This window comes from Antedon bifida, chromosome 3 (genome assembly GCF_963402885.1).
Source record: "Antedon bifida chromosome 3, ecAntBifi1.1, whole genome shotgun sequence".
NCBI classification, from domain to species: Eukaryota; Metazoa; Echinodermata; class Crinoidea; order Comatulida; family Antedonidae; genus Antedon; species Antedon bifida.
This window is the reverse complement of record NC_136228.1, coordinates 28866455-28883914: the sequence shown is the minus strand read 5'-3', so window position 1 is coordinate 28883914 and position 17460 is coordinate 28866455. Positions and strand designations below refer to the sequence as shown.

Genomic DNA, 17460 nt, shown 5'->3' with positions numbered 1-17460 from the left:
TATTAAACAGTGCTTTGGTTTATGCCGTCCGTAGCAGTTCTTAAAGGGCAACCCGGGGTTTAAACCTGGTGTATGGCTTTTACCTAATATGACCCTTTTTATTATACATAACAGTTCATTTTAAATTGCTTATCTTTAATTTACTAGACGCATTTATTCGCGCGAATCGATCCCTGATTCCTGATTGGTTGCTGTACTTTCTGTATTGCAAAAAGTAGATGGCAATAATGTACGCATGCGTAGTAGCACATAAACCGAATCACGAAAATAGATTTGCCTAGTGGAAAACGAATAAAAATGTTTTGTGAACGCCATTTTGGAAAATAATTGGTTATGTTTTTCACAATCAACACCACAAAAAAGTGAGTATTAATGATTGCAAGTAATTTTATATTATGGAATATCGAATTCAATTATCCAGAATTCCTCATTAAAAGCGTTCAATTTATTAATTGGATTATCTTAGGGGTTCATAGAAACCGCAGAATATGGATGGGGTAATTTGGATGGAGCAGTGTATTTGAGTGTCTCTTAAGGGGTGAATCATTTTAGCAACCACGATTTTCCCCACGCGAATCAAGATTAAATTGTTCTATTTGGGAACCATTTGTGAGAAATATTATCGACAACAATTTTAGTTTAATATATTCAAGTCTATATAGCCTATATTAAGTCTCGTAATAGCTGGTTTGACATTAAGATTGAATTTACTACATTTTACTAGACAAATGAAAAAGGCAAACGTTACATTAATATCAAACGTGCGTCATTTACTTGAAAAGTTTCATGAAACGTTAACTTGAAACGTTTAATAAAACGTCAACTTAAAGCGTTTCATAAACGTTAACTTGAACGTCAACATGAAAATGTCAACTTGAAACGTTTCATAAAACATTAACTTGAAACGTTTCGTGAAACGTTAACTTGAAACGTCAACTTGAAACGTTACTTTGAAACTTCAACTTAAACGTTAAAACGTTAAACAGAAACGTTTCGTAAAACGTTAACTTGAAACGTTTGTAAAAAGTTACCTGAAACGTTTCGTAAAACGTTAACTTGAAACGTTTGTAAAACGTTAACTTGAAACGTTTGTAAAACGTTAACTTGAAACGTTTCGTAAAACGTCAACTTGAAACGTTTAATAAAACGTCAACTTTTTTATTTTATTTTTTATGTCTTTTAGGCAATGTGGCCAACTTGAAGTGTTGCAAAAAACATCAACTTGAAACGTTTCATAAATCGAAATATTTTCGACATTATAAAAAAAAACAGTTGTGATATGGTAGGAACAGACTATCAATCTTTAAAAACATTTTAAGAGTTCGTTACGCATGTCACCAGCATCACAAACTGATGTTTCAATGGCATGATTCATCGTCATTTACACCTTCAGATAAACATCAACTGTTAATATAACATTAACCCCAGGGTTTACTCTATCATTACATGATTTTAAGAAGCTGGCTTTGGTGTCCGTAAAAAGCTAAGATTGTAATTTACGACATTAAAACCAATGTAAAGAATGCAGATGGGACCAAAGAAGAACATTAGTAACTCGTGTTTGTACAGCAGATTGTACATTTCAACATATTTGCTTGTCTCTTATGGCATGTGTAGCTTTCATGCCTTTTATGTAAGAATTTATTGCAAATACATTTTAAAGTTGTCAGGCCGGTGAGGGGTGGATGATAAATAACAGCCAAGCTATCATTAACTGCGACTCTAAATGACTCCACTAGTTACCGTTGACGATTGAAGGATTGAGATGAGGTAGAGAATACTTTACTGAAGCCGTTAACGATTTGACTCCCGGAAGGTGAATCGTCAAGTGAAGGGTAAATGTTTAATTTGAAAGGTAATCAATGAGGATCTAAATGCAGTATCAATCTCCAGAGAAAAAATTTACAATAACAACATCTTACTTTGATGCATCACACATTTTAATGTTTGAAAAGCGAACATCGATAATGTAATATACTAATAGTGAATGTATTAAAGAAGTTAGAATGCCTTGTATTTTACTACACAGTTAATTTGTTTTATTTTAGATAGAAACGTGTTTCAAACAAAATGTACAATTGGTATGGATATTGGTAGGATCCCGAGTAGGACTAAGCTTGGTTACCACTGGGACTTAACGCAACGACGTAAGCGTATGGCAAACGAGTTTACACGACAATTCGAATAATCGATATTTGCCTTGCGCTTACTCCTTGCGTGCCGCTGCGGGAACCACGCTTAAATTATTAGGCCGTCTCCTTCCTTATTTACCGCCTAAAAATGGATGTTTGAAGATTGCAGTATTTGTATGGTACTAAAGACATGGTTCCCATCTAGGACGCAGAACATTGAGCAATATGACGTAAGGCAAGGACATGCGCGCAACGCAAGTCATTTGATCAATATAATGGGAACTTGTTTTATAGCAACTGGGCACGGCCATCTTTGCGTTTTTGTCAAGTGATGACAAACTGCAGTACACAGAAAGCGTAACGTGACATGAGTAACTCCACAGTATACTATTAATGATTTTATGGCAGTTTATGTTGTATTAGCATTATTATATATAAACATAATTATACCTGAATGTGTAGCATTACTAATATTATAGTGTCGATGTTAACATTTTAATGTGATATAATCCAATTCAATTTGTTCTAGACGAAGAGTACGTATCAGTGACATGAAATTCATTAGTTTCAGAATTATTATCTTAATTATTTCGTAAACACATGCAGATTAATGAGAGTGATGGTCCGATCTGGTTACGACCATTGACGGTTGAATTTGGTGAAATATTGTTCATTAATAACCGAACTATAGAACCTCGTGATACGGGCATCAATATCGGAATACCGCCATATAGGCCTACCATACAAAACTTTGAAATAAAGCTCCTCATCTTGAAAAGATGGTTACTCCTTTAGTAGAAGCGAAGTGTACCGTATAAGTATCAAGTACATAACTCCGAGAAGGGGGAAACGTCTGGTCAAAAATTTTTTTTTTTTTTTTTTAACCATATTTAATGAGGGTGATCCATCCAGCTATTGCTGATCATTAGGGACCCTCAGAGGTTCACAAGACAAACATATACACAAGATGCTCTACATAAACAAAGTCTTATTACAAGTCTTTGGGAGTGGAGTAATTTGATAAATAAAGATTATTATTTTGGCGGTGGCGCTATTACACTGTTACGTTGTTATTACGATCTGAGCATTTCTAGGCGAATAATCTCTGTAATTATGAGATGGATGAACAGAAAGCTAAAAGCAATTAGCATCCATTTACCGAAATGTTATCATACCGCTTAACAAAAATAAATACAGCGTGTATTGTCATTGGTTGCACATCATATCAAGTATCGCAGTATTATAAACTAAGTGAACAATTTAATTTACGATTGCAGCAAGGGGACGGTTCCAGTAATTCAACTTACCATTAAACATGAAGTGACAGGGAGAGTTGAGATAATCAACGAAAACGGTATTTCTGACAGGCTTCATTAAAGTGGGTCTATGTCGTCATCAATACCGTTATCATACTTTCGGAATCGGCTGATTATCAAATTGGTATTGGGGGCGCTATTTCTGAAAGAGTATTGTACGTATCCCTGCCTGAAGCTTGGTTCCCAAGAACGCAAAGAAAGGACGTAAGCGCACTGCGCAACGTATCGACGCAAAGTACCGTAAGAACATTGCGTGTCACAAGTGGGAACCGACGACGTAAGCAGAGTGCCGTAGACGATATATTTTTAATTCACTGTTTTCTGCTTTGCGTACGTCGCAACACTGTAGTGATGATTCAACCGTGAAAACTAACTTATAGTAGTATGTTAATGTTAGGCCTATTGTATAACCAACTCCTATTTGAGGTGACCCCTATTAAGGGGACTGTGGTGTGTATATGACTTTTATCGGTATATTAGCCATCAAGAAAGAAATGCCATGGTCGCCCTGTTCCATTTCAACTACTTTTGCAATGTTACTAAATTTACTTTACTTCTATATGCCTACTTGCATGAATTGTCAATGTCATTATCGCAATGACTTGTGAACGCGTGGTAGCGAATGTTGTATCGTAAACATCATATCCACCCGTAACGATAGACACATACCTAATAATAATATTAATAAAATCATTTTAGACCTACTGGCTGTTAATGTAACACACATTTGTGTATCCATGCGATTTGATTGGTTAATTTTCGTATCTGTATACGTTCTACTGCACTGCCAGTATCATTTAATGGTTCAAGTTAATTGTTCTATTGAACTCACGGTTGTTTTGAGTATTTTGTTGTACTCCGCATAAAAAATTCAATTCAGTGTTCGGCACTGTTTATAATGGAAGCAGTCGGATAGTTTATAGAATACTGTAGTTGCAATGGTAAAACAAGGTAATGAATGGTTTGTGTTCGTTAAATAGGAAGATTGTGAGTGAGTGGCCGAGCGGTTAAGAGAGTGGAACCGTAATTACGTAGCCATAACATCGGCAGGGGTTCGAGACTCACTCACTCCATGGTTCTGGTGGTAGAACGAGTCTTCTCGGATAAGGACTATAAACCGTAGGTCCAGTGTACACATCTACCTCGTGTGCACTTTAAAGAACCTAGTACATCTTTCGAGACGAGTAGGGGGTTACCCCGGTGTATTAGTACATCACAGTCACTGATTATACCTGGGCCCTCTGGGAGACCAGTCTTTGACTGAAGAGGTCGCCCAGTATAAATATATATTTCAATTCAGATTAATATATTCATTCATGGAAAGCCCGGACTGACGTACTATTTAACCAGACTTCGTTTCGTTAAATATCGAGTGTGCTATTTATGCTACATAAGTCTTTGTAGGCCTGCGCTAATCAGAGTTAGACCATTAAACAGAGTATTGTGAGTATATATGAAACATGCATTGCACACAGAGAGAAGTACAGTAATTCAAATTAATATAGATTCCATTTATAACACAGCTTTAACGACATTTACGATGATGCGAAATACAGTTTCATGAAAACGAAAACATTGCATGTTTATTATTTCTACAGGAGATAATTTGACATAATTTAAAGAAAGCTCTTTCACTAATTGTATAACATTGCCTAATACGAGCCATATATATCTCATCGCACAATGCCGTCAATGCAAGTTAAATGAATTAATTGAGCGCTTCGACTGTCAGCTGTCTAAATACAGAGGATAATGCTACCTTAACAAACATGACGATAACTAAGTGCTGAAATGCTATCATAAAAACGTACATTGACATAAATGTGTTTTCTTGATTTAAAAATCCATGAACTCTTGTTATGCGAGTATACATTAGATATTGGTTGCATAAAGTGCGTTAAACATACAATGGTTGTCGCTGTGAATTGATTACGTTTGGTATATTATATAATGGTAAACTACACTGTGGCAGACATCGGAAAATGGAGGAAAATTGCGTTGATGCTGAGACAAACGAATTAATTGTTGGGGTAAACAAATTAATTGTTGGGGTAAACGAATTGACAAAGATGTCAAATGACAATATGCTCTGACCACATTATCAAACTAGTTTGACAAAAAAAGGGTGATATTGACAAATAAGGTAGTGATATGACATCATCATATCCATATTATGGGCACATCACATTTTTTGTTACATAAAGTTCGACAGTCTAGACAGAGCTTTTATTTAGGGAACATCATGTTTCATCAAATTGGTACGCAGGGTAGGCCACATATATACTGCATATGAATAATTAAGAAAACTCAACAATAGTCAACTCAATAATATACGACTAAAACACTTATCAAACAACAAACAGGTGTATATGTGGGAAGGTGGATGGAAAGGTGGCGAGATAAGTGATAGTGTTGGCAGGACGACGACGACGGAAAGATTGAAAACAGTTTAAAGATAAGTCTTTCTTTACACACTGGGGTCAATTTTTGCTATGGAGAAGCAATATTGTCTCGATTAAAACATCAGTTTGACTAAATCAATTGGACTGAGAAGACATTTAATTCGACTAGAAATAATTCAAAAAAACATTGTTTTTGTTCTTCAGTGAATCATTTTTGCGAACAAAAACCTAAGGCCTAACCTAACAAATCTAAATGTTAACAAATACACATTGAGTAAGTGAACGAACGAACGCAAACTCTTAAAAAACTTGATCAAAAAGGCCGAACAGTCTTGTCAAAACAATCTTTCAACATCACATCCCTTTCTGAATTCTGAAAACCGTTTTAAATCTCTTCAAAGCGTATAATCTTTGTCAAATATCATTTAAGTTTAACAAGTACTATTGTGGAGTACTATGTACAGGAAATGACTTAAGTAATGGGTTTAGTGAGGAGAATGGCTTAGTTAAGGAGAAGAAAAGCAAAGATAAAAGAGATTGAAAAATCTTAGGCCTACCTTTCGAACACAGCTCAGCGAAGGCTATACAGTAAAGCTTCTCTTCAAAGTTAATCTACAGAACCTTTTGCTGATGCTAGGCTAACTTTGACAATCACTTCTTAGAATAAAGCAGGGCTCATTCAGTCACAATGAAGCTTAATGATTGCTTGGCGAATTAACTAAGATTTCACAGGATCTGGTAATGGCTTGTAATGTATCGGTTGATTATACCTCAGTCACAATCAATAATAATAAGCAATATCGCATTAATTGCTTCTTTTCTTCCTTTTCGCCAAGCTTTTGTAAAGTAACGAACCAAAACCTACCGTAATTACATCATGATACCCACCCGGCACGTTCCACTGGACGTTAATTATTGCGTTATCCAAAGTACCTTTTACATTGGAATGAATTAACGAGTGGATCGTGTTATAAACATGGAAATGTTACCGCTTATAAGTGGTGAAAAGATGAATAGACGGTGTCTCAAAAGGAATCGTAGAGGTTAACGATAAATCACAGGTTCAAAATAAAAGGCCGGTTTGGGATAAGGGGTTTGTCATCTGTGAAATCACTATCATTCAGGTTCCATTTAAAGATGAGTAACGGTATTTATTCTTTTTTTTGTGCATCACATGAACTGTGATGAAGTTAACATAACATAAGTAAAGGTGGAGATTAGCGACATACAAAAACATACAATACAAACTAATGTAGTTTAAATATTAAATACAAATTTAGAAAAGAATAAAACAAAACTTTGTTTGATTGGGTAAGATACAGTAGAAGTACGGTAGGAAAAATATACAAACCTTTCTTATTCATTATTGCCATTAAGCATCATAGAATACACAAAGTAAGTGGCTGGAAAAAATCCCTATTTTATATGTGTTTCAATAAAATATATCTAAAAATAAACAAATTTCAAATCATTCATAACAAAAACTGGTAGCACCTTAGAAAACAACGATACAAAATCACTATACGCAGAGAAGAAATTCATTTAAAATTCAAACATAATGTTTGGAAATTATAAGGGAGTCTTCATCATGGATTTCTTAAATAACGAGCAAATTAGGATACAAAGTCTAGATTTATAGAGAGTCAACTTAATTAATTACAAGATTCAAAATAAACTTAATGAATAATTAAATAATTTTTATGTTTCATGTCAACAACTGAATTGATCATTTATCGACACGTGATGGAAAGTATTTCTAAATAAATTTATATATTTCACCATGGATTAAATAATTAATTAATAATTGTAATCCATGATTAAACTAAACATTAGCATGCACTTAATTTAGAACTTACTTTTGTAAAATATGAAATATGAATATGAATATGAAAACTATGGCGAAGTAAACATAACATAAACATGAACAATGAAGATTATTTAAAAAAAAATAGACTTTAGGCAGGCCATTTCGCAGTTTGAAGAAAGTTAATCACTTCCATAAACAATGTTTCACTTACTGGTAAAAAGACAAAATAAACGTTTAAATTCAACCAAATACCCATTGACTTCCAATCAACTTTAAATTACATTTTTTTCAAATACGTTTTTTTTCCGATCTTATTTTTGGTAAAGTGAATAAACTAATGTGACACAAAATGGCATATTTAACAACAAAAATTAAAACTAATATTTTTTTTCAAAAGGACATGCTTTAGTATTTTAATTATTCATCTTTATTTTGTAATTCAGTGCTCAACTTCATTGGAACCAGCAGAAAGAAACAAAATCCACTCTTTTAGAGTGAATGCTCACACTTTTGAGGAGTGGTATTAGGATCACTCTTAAACAACTGAAAACCACTCTTTCAAAAGAGTGGAGCAATTCACTCATTTCAAAGAATGAGTTTCACTTAGTCTTTAATACTACCTCTCTTCAAAAGAGTGACAAAGTAAGTTTAAAAGATTGGTTTTTCACTCGTTTACATTCAGAGCTGAGACATCTCAGCACACAATACGAACAGTCAACAATGTATTACAAAAGACAAATACGGTTCTCGGTAGCTTACTTCGGGTAAACCTCGGTTTGTTATTATGGACTATTGCCGATAGGTTACTTTATGGAATAATTGTTAATATTACGGTAACTTCAATTGTTAGATAATGAAACAGCAAAATGTGTTATCTCTTCTTTTTAACCAAATAAAAGGGAAAACAATTTGGAGAAGATTAAATGAATAAATATATACGGTAACTTCAAGTGTTAGATAATGAAACAGCAAGATTTGTTATCTCTTCTTTTTAACCAAATAAAAGAGAAAACGATTTGGAGAAGATTAAATGAATAAATATGAAATTATTATCATTTTCATTTGTTGGAAGTTTAATTCGCATTACAAAAAAAGCTATAGCTATAGGAAACATGCATTCTGTGTGTCTAGTTAGATGCTCAAATAACTGAGAACATGCGAGTTATGTACTAGCTGGTATGGACATGGAGTTACTGGTAAACGGAATGCAGTTATGTGGAATTTGGTAGCTTTTACTTTCACGGATTAGTTTCCTAAATACAAATCAGGGGAGCGTACAAATTATTATTATATGCCTACAAATCTGAAGAAACGAAGAATAACAATGATACAAAGGAACAGACATTATTTTGTATGATGGCCTAATAAATCGAGAATAGACGAAATAAACACATATCCTGGTACCAAATAATTATTATAAAGTTGTGTTCGTTACTTGAACTAACTAAAACCACTCCAGTGTCCAAATCTGTCTAAAAATGACTGATAATTTAATCCTTTCTACACCATCTGATTATTCTATGTTATTATTTGAATATTAATATCAATAACTATTACGCTTGGGAACATAACTGTGTAGTAAGTAGAGCGTACATCTGTGAACGAGTACATACTGTGGTTCATTCACCCAATAGGTGTAAACATTTGCTTAAGCACGTTTCCTTTATCTAATAATTGGCCTACTTTATGAAGTATGTAAATTTATCAGTGCTAGTCCGTCGAACGTAGATGATAAAGATTGTTTCGCGACGTAAAACTTTGCTCACAAGGATGCAACGCAATATTTTATTATTTGTTGCGTTGCAACACTTAAAAGCGTTGCAACGTAAGTAATTTTACCAACCAAAACGCGGTGGTTGGGTAATAATGCCGGATAAATATTAATTGCTTTGTACTTGCGTCTTTGCGTTTGCGTAGAAGTGGGAACCAAGCTTTAGCACGCGCGATGCGATGGATATTGTGATTGGTCAACTCAGTTGTGTTGCGCCGACGTCGTTAAGTTGCGTCCAAAGTGGTAAACACACTTTAATGTTACGACGAATGACTAAAACAGCTTTAAGGCCTCTTGTAAAATACTATATTGGCCTTATGATAACCAACGTTTTGAATTTATAAAAAATACTAAAATAAAATACTCATTAATTTAGATTACTTTTTACAAGAGGCATTGTAAATGGGTGTGCTTTCTAAGACAAGGAAACAACACTAATCCTATCCAAAAATTTTTTCCTTCCTCTTGTTTATCATTGATCCGTGCTTGTAGGCTAAATACGTGCTTATACACCCTCTCATCGCCGACGGAAACAATGTACATTCAATCAATGGATATAGTCTTAGGAAGTATTACGAAGTAATTGAGACGCGAATGAAAGTCGAGTAGATTGAACGACATAAAGCGATTGAGGAAGGATATCATAAACGAATTTATGTAAATATAATTCGTAGATTGTTTTTTTATTTGACTATACTAGTTTTAATTCTGTAATTATGTAAGGAAATAAAATGAATTTCGTGCCTGGTTTTGTTGAACGCGATGCTGGCATTATTAATGTTAATAATCTCTCAAACTTCAAAGGAAACATGTAATATCAGGGATCAAGACGTTTGCGAACAGTTATCCATAAAGCTTGCTTCCCACTAGGACGCAACGCAAGGACGTAAAGGCAACGCACCAATGACAAGCGGCTCGAATAATCAATTGTTCGTTGGTCAAATCATTTGAATTTCGCTTACGTCATTGCGTTGCGCTTACGTCATTGCGTTGCGTCTCATTATGAACCAAGCCTAATGGTTAAGATGTTGCATATTAATTTTAATAATGAAAAATAATTGTATGTTTCTGTTTTTTTTACTCTAATTTATTCTTTCAAACGCGATCAGTCAACAGGCTCGTGCCACCCCGTTCCGATTGGGCACGGTACGGTGACAAAAATACGAAATTGCACTCGTATGTATTCTACTCTCAATGACGTAGTTCAATGGAGTAGTTAATGAATATCATGTGATCCACTCCTCCAATCAAAAGACAAGGTAAAATGTGTCCCCCTGAAAACAAAAATATTTTTGTTGAATATGCCATTTTAATGTCACATGCAATTGAAAGCAAACAATTTTCTGTTAGATAATGGGGTTGGCGTAAATTTAACCGTTTTATTTTCTTTTTTTGTTCGATGTTTTTCTAGGGAAATAAATAACTTTATTAAAAAACTGCAAAATGGCACAATGAAAGTCTGATTTTATTAATCTTCATTTGTCATATTTTTGGGGGACACATACATCTTTGAATTTTGTAATGCATACATGTTGTATATTGACATTCCCGTGCGAAATATCTGCTTAAACCAATGTTTCTTCAATAACAGAGAGCTAATAGAATAACTGTTATTAGAACACTCATGGACACAGCAGACGGAATAGCACTAGGTATGCAACAAAATATAAGACCATATAATTAAAAATTGAAAAAAAATCAACTTTGCATGTACAAATAATTTTTCATTTCCCGGTGACAGCGCGTCTGAAATAATTATAAGATTTTTCATTAAAACGATTTTTTAGTCATTGAAAACACCTGCTTCGTCCAAAAACCGCCTGCAGTCTATTTCAAAATAACATCAAATGCAGCTAGAAAACAAATTAATTGCATTTAATATTTAAGTGCACTGATGAATAAGTCGAATTCTAACACTACAGATTAAGTTTAAAATCATTAATAACTTAAATGACACAGAGAATAAGAATATATGTATATTAATAGAAAAAGTGGTGTCTGGAAGTGTTAGAGGAATGACAAATGAACGAGAACTATTTGCATTCATTAAAAAGTCCTTCAGTGGTTATGTAGTGCAACGGAGGACAAAATTAGAACAAACCTTATAGTATTTCAATGGTTAAACATGAATTGTCATAAAAAAACCCAATACTAATTAATCTTAAATGTACCAAAACTTAATTCAATTCATGGAGGTAACAAAAAAAGTATCACTCCCGAGGACGATCAAAGTAGGCTACATTGATCGAAACGTCGAGAATCTCAACAGTTCTTTTCAGAACTATATATATACGTGGTGTACCGCAAATTTTATATCAACAAACAAGTATTTGTTTACCTCATAGCTTTATACATAACGATCAAACAGAAAAAACGGTCAAAACAATTATAACATGCGCATCCGATCTTGAAATCCCTGTAAATGTACTATAGAATTGTATACACTTATTCTTAGGGAGGAAAAATGTTGTGCAATTACAACTATTGTCAATCGGTCGGCAAAAAGAATACAATAATTAGGTAATACAAACATTTAAAAAATTCACTTACCACAGAACGAAGCTTTCATTCCACTTATTTGTTTCATGAAGCACACTCACGAATGCCGTATGACGTCATATGGTACAGATGGCTGTTTTAGAATGGAATGTCAGGTGCAGTAACGTCTACGAACTACTGATGAATGTAATAACGCTTTAGTTGGGATACTAATCATAAAAATACTTTACTTTACTTTAGGCCTACATAAAGTATATTTTACTTCTCTAATAATGTTGGCTTTGCTCATTATGCCAACTTAGGCTCCATTTAGTGCTTGTTATCTTTAAATAACGAAGTGAATAAGGGACGGAGTAAGCCTCGGAGTCACTCTTTGTATTAAGTGTACGTTCACACGTAAGCGTGGTTCCCACTAGAACGTAACGCAAGGACGTAAACGCAACGCAAGCGTTTTAACCAATGACAAGCGAAGTTATAGACAGCAATCAAAAGCGAATAAGCCATCGCTTGTGATTGGTCAATTCACTTGAGTTGCGTTACGTCCTTGCGTTGCGTCGCTAGTGGGAACCACGCTTAAATAACGAAGTGAATAAGGGACGGAATAAGCCTCGGAGTCACTCTTTGTATTAAGTGTACGTTCACACGTAAAGCGTTAGACTGGCGTGGTAAAGTAATCTAGATTAAAAAGTTACTTCAACCTTACAGTTAATCACTCACTCTGATATGGAAATAGACATTCGTTTATTCATTATTTTATTATCAGGGAAGAATGAAATTACCTTTTTACTTCACTCTTCCCTAACTTTATATAACAAATACCTTTGTCCATGATAGTTAAAGACGTAAGCAATCACACGAATTCCATTACATGAAAACTGTGAGTGAATGAATGTGAATGATACGTTAACAATTACTTTAAAATGATTCAGTTCCATTTATTATGTCATTAAAAGATTATTGTGACTTTTAAATCCACATAATGGGTCCGAAAACCTTACGAATCGAATAAGCTTTAAAAACACACACACTACATTAAGCCCCTTTTACATATTTTTCCAATTAACATTTCGTTGTTGTACTAAAGTGCCCGATGAATGTGGCAACTCACTGCTCGTTAACCATTTAAACGAATGTTTTCCCGTGCAGACTTGAAAAAATTTGCATAACAAATTCGAAAATAATTTTACCTCGCCATTTCATTGTTTTTTTTTCCAAAGGTGTTACGTAAAGTACGATTTGAATTTGCGCGTAATAAAGAAAAACATACAACCGAAAAGCATGACAACTGGAAAATGTTTTCCGAGCTTTTAATTTTGTTTGCTTATGATCGACATATTTTTCTTATCGTTAGGTCTATATACATTTATTTAGTTTTAAATTTTACAAAGATTAAAGAATATCTATATATAGCCCAATAACCCAACCTACTCTTTAACATGTGGACAACACCAAACTTGACATGTTTAAAACTTTTATTTTAACATAGTTACGTAATATATATAAAAAGGGGACTGGTCCAAATGACGTCATACCATCATTAGTTAGACCCCAAAGGTTTGTGCCAAGTTTGGTGCTTTTGTCAAAAGGTGTAGTAGGCCTACAGTACATACAAGGCAAATAACATAATAACATTAAAATAACAACCAGGATCCTTTGGATGAAAGCAAAAACAAAGTAAAAAACATTTGAAATAAAGTCGACAATTTTATTTTTTACAGTAAATAGGCCTATACAATACATAAACAAGTTGATTAAAACACGACAGTTTTGGTTATCTTTTCAAAAGACACAAATTGCACGGACGGATATTTTGCAATCATTTAACTGGTGATGTGGACAATTTTATTGTACATAGGATGGTAATTATACATGTCTCCCTCCAATAGAAAAAGACTACTGTAACCGCGTCCCTGGATAACCCCCTACCTTTTTTTGTCTTTCGTGGGAACAACCCACCTTTATTATTATAAATCCCCTATATTTTACCATGGCCCATTACCCTTTCTACAGTGTTTTGGACGAACCTTTTGAAAGCATGGAAAAACTATGTACTTATAAATCATTCATATTCTACAATTTCATCAACAGAGGTATACAATTATTATTTTGGGTTTTATTAACAATGGACGGAATACTATTTCTTTCGTTTCTTGAATCTGTTGAATATTTCAGAACTGGTTGGCACACCATCATTATATCCATAACTACTGGACGGAAAAAACTTGTTATTATATTTCACTTTTATTAAACTTTATACATATTTTTATATATTATGTTTCCATTTCCTACGGGATCTCTTATTACAATACTAAGTCATAAGAAAACATTAAACCTGTCAGTACTGCATAGATGTCCTGTAAAAACGTTCGAAACATGATATTAAACAACGCGTACATACGGGGTACTGTCTACTGGGATACGCAATTAAATTTAATGTCCACACACAGAAATAAATAAATGTGGACAAAGTGAGATCTTTACGGCGCAAGTGATCACAAAGTTGAAGTATCTTGCGTAGAGAATTAAACTTTGCGTAAAATAAGTGTGTGCTTTATGGTGAAAGTGAGCGCAATGCACCGACCGATCATGACGGATGGTTTTATGAAGACAAAATGGACACAGAACAGTGCTTGATAAAGACCTGAGGGGACTGAGATGCTAGCATCTGTTCTAACATGACCATTTAGTGAGACCACGTGATCGCGATGTAGTAAAATTAATAAAAGTTATGATTGTGGAGGTTCATGAATTTGTGGAAATCAACCTGATTTTTAAAGTTTGAAAAGAAAATGTGTACAGTCATAGCATACATAAAACGAATTTTATATATATTTTTGCATAATAATTTAAACAATAAATTAATAATGGAAACCAATATATTATAACGGCAATAGAACAATTACCAGATATTTAAATTTGCATCTCGGTTGTACTCCTAAAACCTATCGCAGTTAACAACACGGAGGTATCGGAGTTAACAACACGGAGGTATCGGAGTTAACAACACGGAGACGAGCTCGTCGGTTGTGACTCTGATAATGATTCGGATAAGCTTTACTACGTTGTATGCACGCTTAATTTAGTACTTGTTCACACAGCTTATGTTTACACGCTCTAGTACTGTATCTCTATCGGAGTTATATAGTACATCGAGAGTTAGGGCCTACATCGAGGTTTAGCTTGTTCTACGTTCACACCGGTTAAACATCCGAAATAATTGTAATCACGATGGGAAGCGCATGCTTTTCTATATCGGAGGTATAGTGTACATCAAAGTTATAAATGAGTAAACACAGGCCTGAATAAGTTAACTGTACGTGTGAACACAATTGATGTTTTCCTGGTAAAGTAACAAATATGTGGCCTATAATAATTGTAATAAATGGAATAGCAACACTACTGCAGTCTTGCTACTGTACATTTCATCATAATACAACTGACTGTGTAATTTATGTATGTTACAGTATTAATAATAAAAAAATAATTATTATTTATTATACATTTTTGAATTCGCAGAAACTTTTTTACAAAAGGTATTATACAATTCGAAGCAATTAAATAAAGAGTGTTACCTTTCAAATATTTTAATTGTAAACATCAGGATTTTAATAATAAAATTAACAACTTTATTTAAAAAAAATTGTCTTTCTTGCATCTTTCTATCCTCACTTTGTGATGGTTTTCTTCTTGCGAGCACGAACTTTGTGTTTCTTCGTCTTTGAGTCAACAATTGACTGTGCTTGTTTTTTTAGTTTATCTCTTGTTACTATATCTTCATCCTCGCCGCTGTCCTCGTCATCTGTCGAAGGAAAACAACGCCGTTAAGTAAACAGTAATAATCATACAGATCAACATTTGCAATAACATAACTACAAAATTGAATCATACTTTAAAGAGGAATTGTCAACATTTTGTAACAGTTTGTCTGTAAGGCCTATTACTCCATGGTCTTATTTCTAAGTTTTTGCAAGGTATAATTACATTGATCAAATTTGCAATATTCAACAAACTGTAGCTCAAAAATTAAATCATACTTTAAAAGGAATTGTCAACATTTTAGCATTTTGTAACAGTTTGTCTGTAAGGCCTACTCCATTGTCTTATTTGTAAGGTATAATCACATTGATCAAATTTGCAATACTCAACAAACTTGAACTTGAAATAATTATACTTAAAAGTTAAATAATCAAATCATGAGACATTCTCAACCAAACTTTATTTCCTTTTTTGAAAACCTACATGGTGTACTGCAAAACTAGTTTTTATTTCACTATGCAAACAATATTGTAATCAAAAATAGAATCAATGTTCACATTTTAAGAAGAATTAACCATACATAATTAATAAGTTGAATAAACATTAAAGAAATAGTGTGTATTCATAGCTTTAGCAGATAAGCATACAGTTAGTCGCCATAATAAAGAAATAACATTGAAACATACAAAACATACATCCTAGAAAAGGAACAGGTGAAAATTAATCCACTACTGTCATCAATAAAATGTTCCCAATTTAATATTATTATTATTAATATTTTATTTTTTATTTACTTATACTGGGTGACCTCTACAGCCAAAGACTGGACTAAGTTATGATGAGTGGCTGTGTGAGACAGTGGCTGTGTGGGACTAGTACCGGGGTAACTTACTCGTCTCAGAAGATGTATAAAGCTCTGTCTACACTTACAAACTTTATGTGACAGAAATGTGATGTGCCCACATATGGTCATGATGATGTCATCACTACTATATTTTGGCACATCACACTTTTTGGTCAAACTAGTTTGATGGTGTAGACAGAACTTTAGGTTCTTTTAAAGTACAAATGAGCTAGATAGTAGATGTGTGTACTGGACTGGTTCAGTTCTTACTGTATCTGAGAAGACTCATTCCACCAGAACTATATGGAGTGAGTGGAATGGAGTCTACATATCTACTACATATTATTTCTAGTTCTACTGTCTTAACCGTTCGACCACACACTAGCGAATGTATTGTTTAAAGAAACAGAAATATAAAAACAATATATAAAATATCATCTTTATAGCTTATATTATTTGCCACATCTGGTGAAATCAATAATAATAAATATTACTAGCTTTGTGGCAAGTGTAATAATTAGTTTAATTGTTTGATGGATCCTCACGATTCTTTTCAATTTACTGAAAATTGAAATAATATTTGTTGCTAGTGAGTCAATAAAGGAAATGTAATTAGAGTGTTAACAATAGAACTAAGTGTAATCAAACTGTTACGGCTTCAAAACTGATGCAGCTAAGTAGGCCTACAATAGATTAAAATTTTATTGCTACAATTAATGTAGAACATAAAATGAGATAATATTGAGTGTGACAAACAAAGTTGTTGTTGAGTAAGAACAATTAATTGCAGTTGTATTGATCATTTTATTTATTATCTTTCAAGTATTGTCTGCAAAAACATGAAAAATAAAGATAAATAAAATCAAACTTTAAATAGGCCATTTTGTAGTTTTAATTATTCAGTTATTCTGCTCATAAAAATTCATTAGGCAA

General features: G+C 33.4%; 2 protein-coding genes across 3 annotated transcripts in view; one reads left to right on the top strand and one right to left on the bottom strand.

Moving 5' to 3' along the window:
• Positions 1 to 17460, top strand: part of LOC144836908 (melatonin receptor type 1B-B-like) — a 304056-nt gene that overhangs the window by 190098 nt on the left and 96498 nt on the right. The window lies entirely within an intron of this gene.
• Positions 12915 to 17460, bottom strand: part of LOC144836878 (outer dynein arm-docking complex subunit 3-like) — a 32817-nt gene continuing 28271 nt past the window's right edge. Inside the window, exon 12 of one of the 2 annotated variants that reach the window (XM_078691789.1) lies at positions 12915 to 15726. In XM_078691789.1, coding sequence (XP_078547915.1) covers positions 15593 to 15726 — 134 coding nt within the window. In that variant the 3' untranslated portion in view covers positions 12915 to 15592. The remainder of the gene's footprint in view (positions 15727 to 17460) is intronic. The other variant, XM_078691790.1, reaches the window with a different exon arrangement.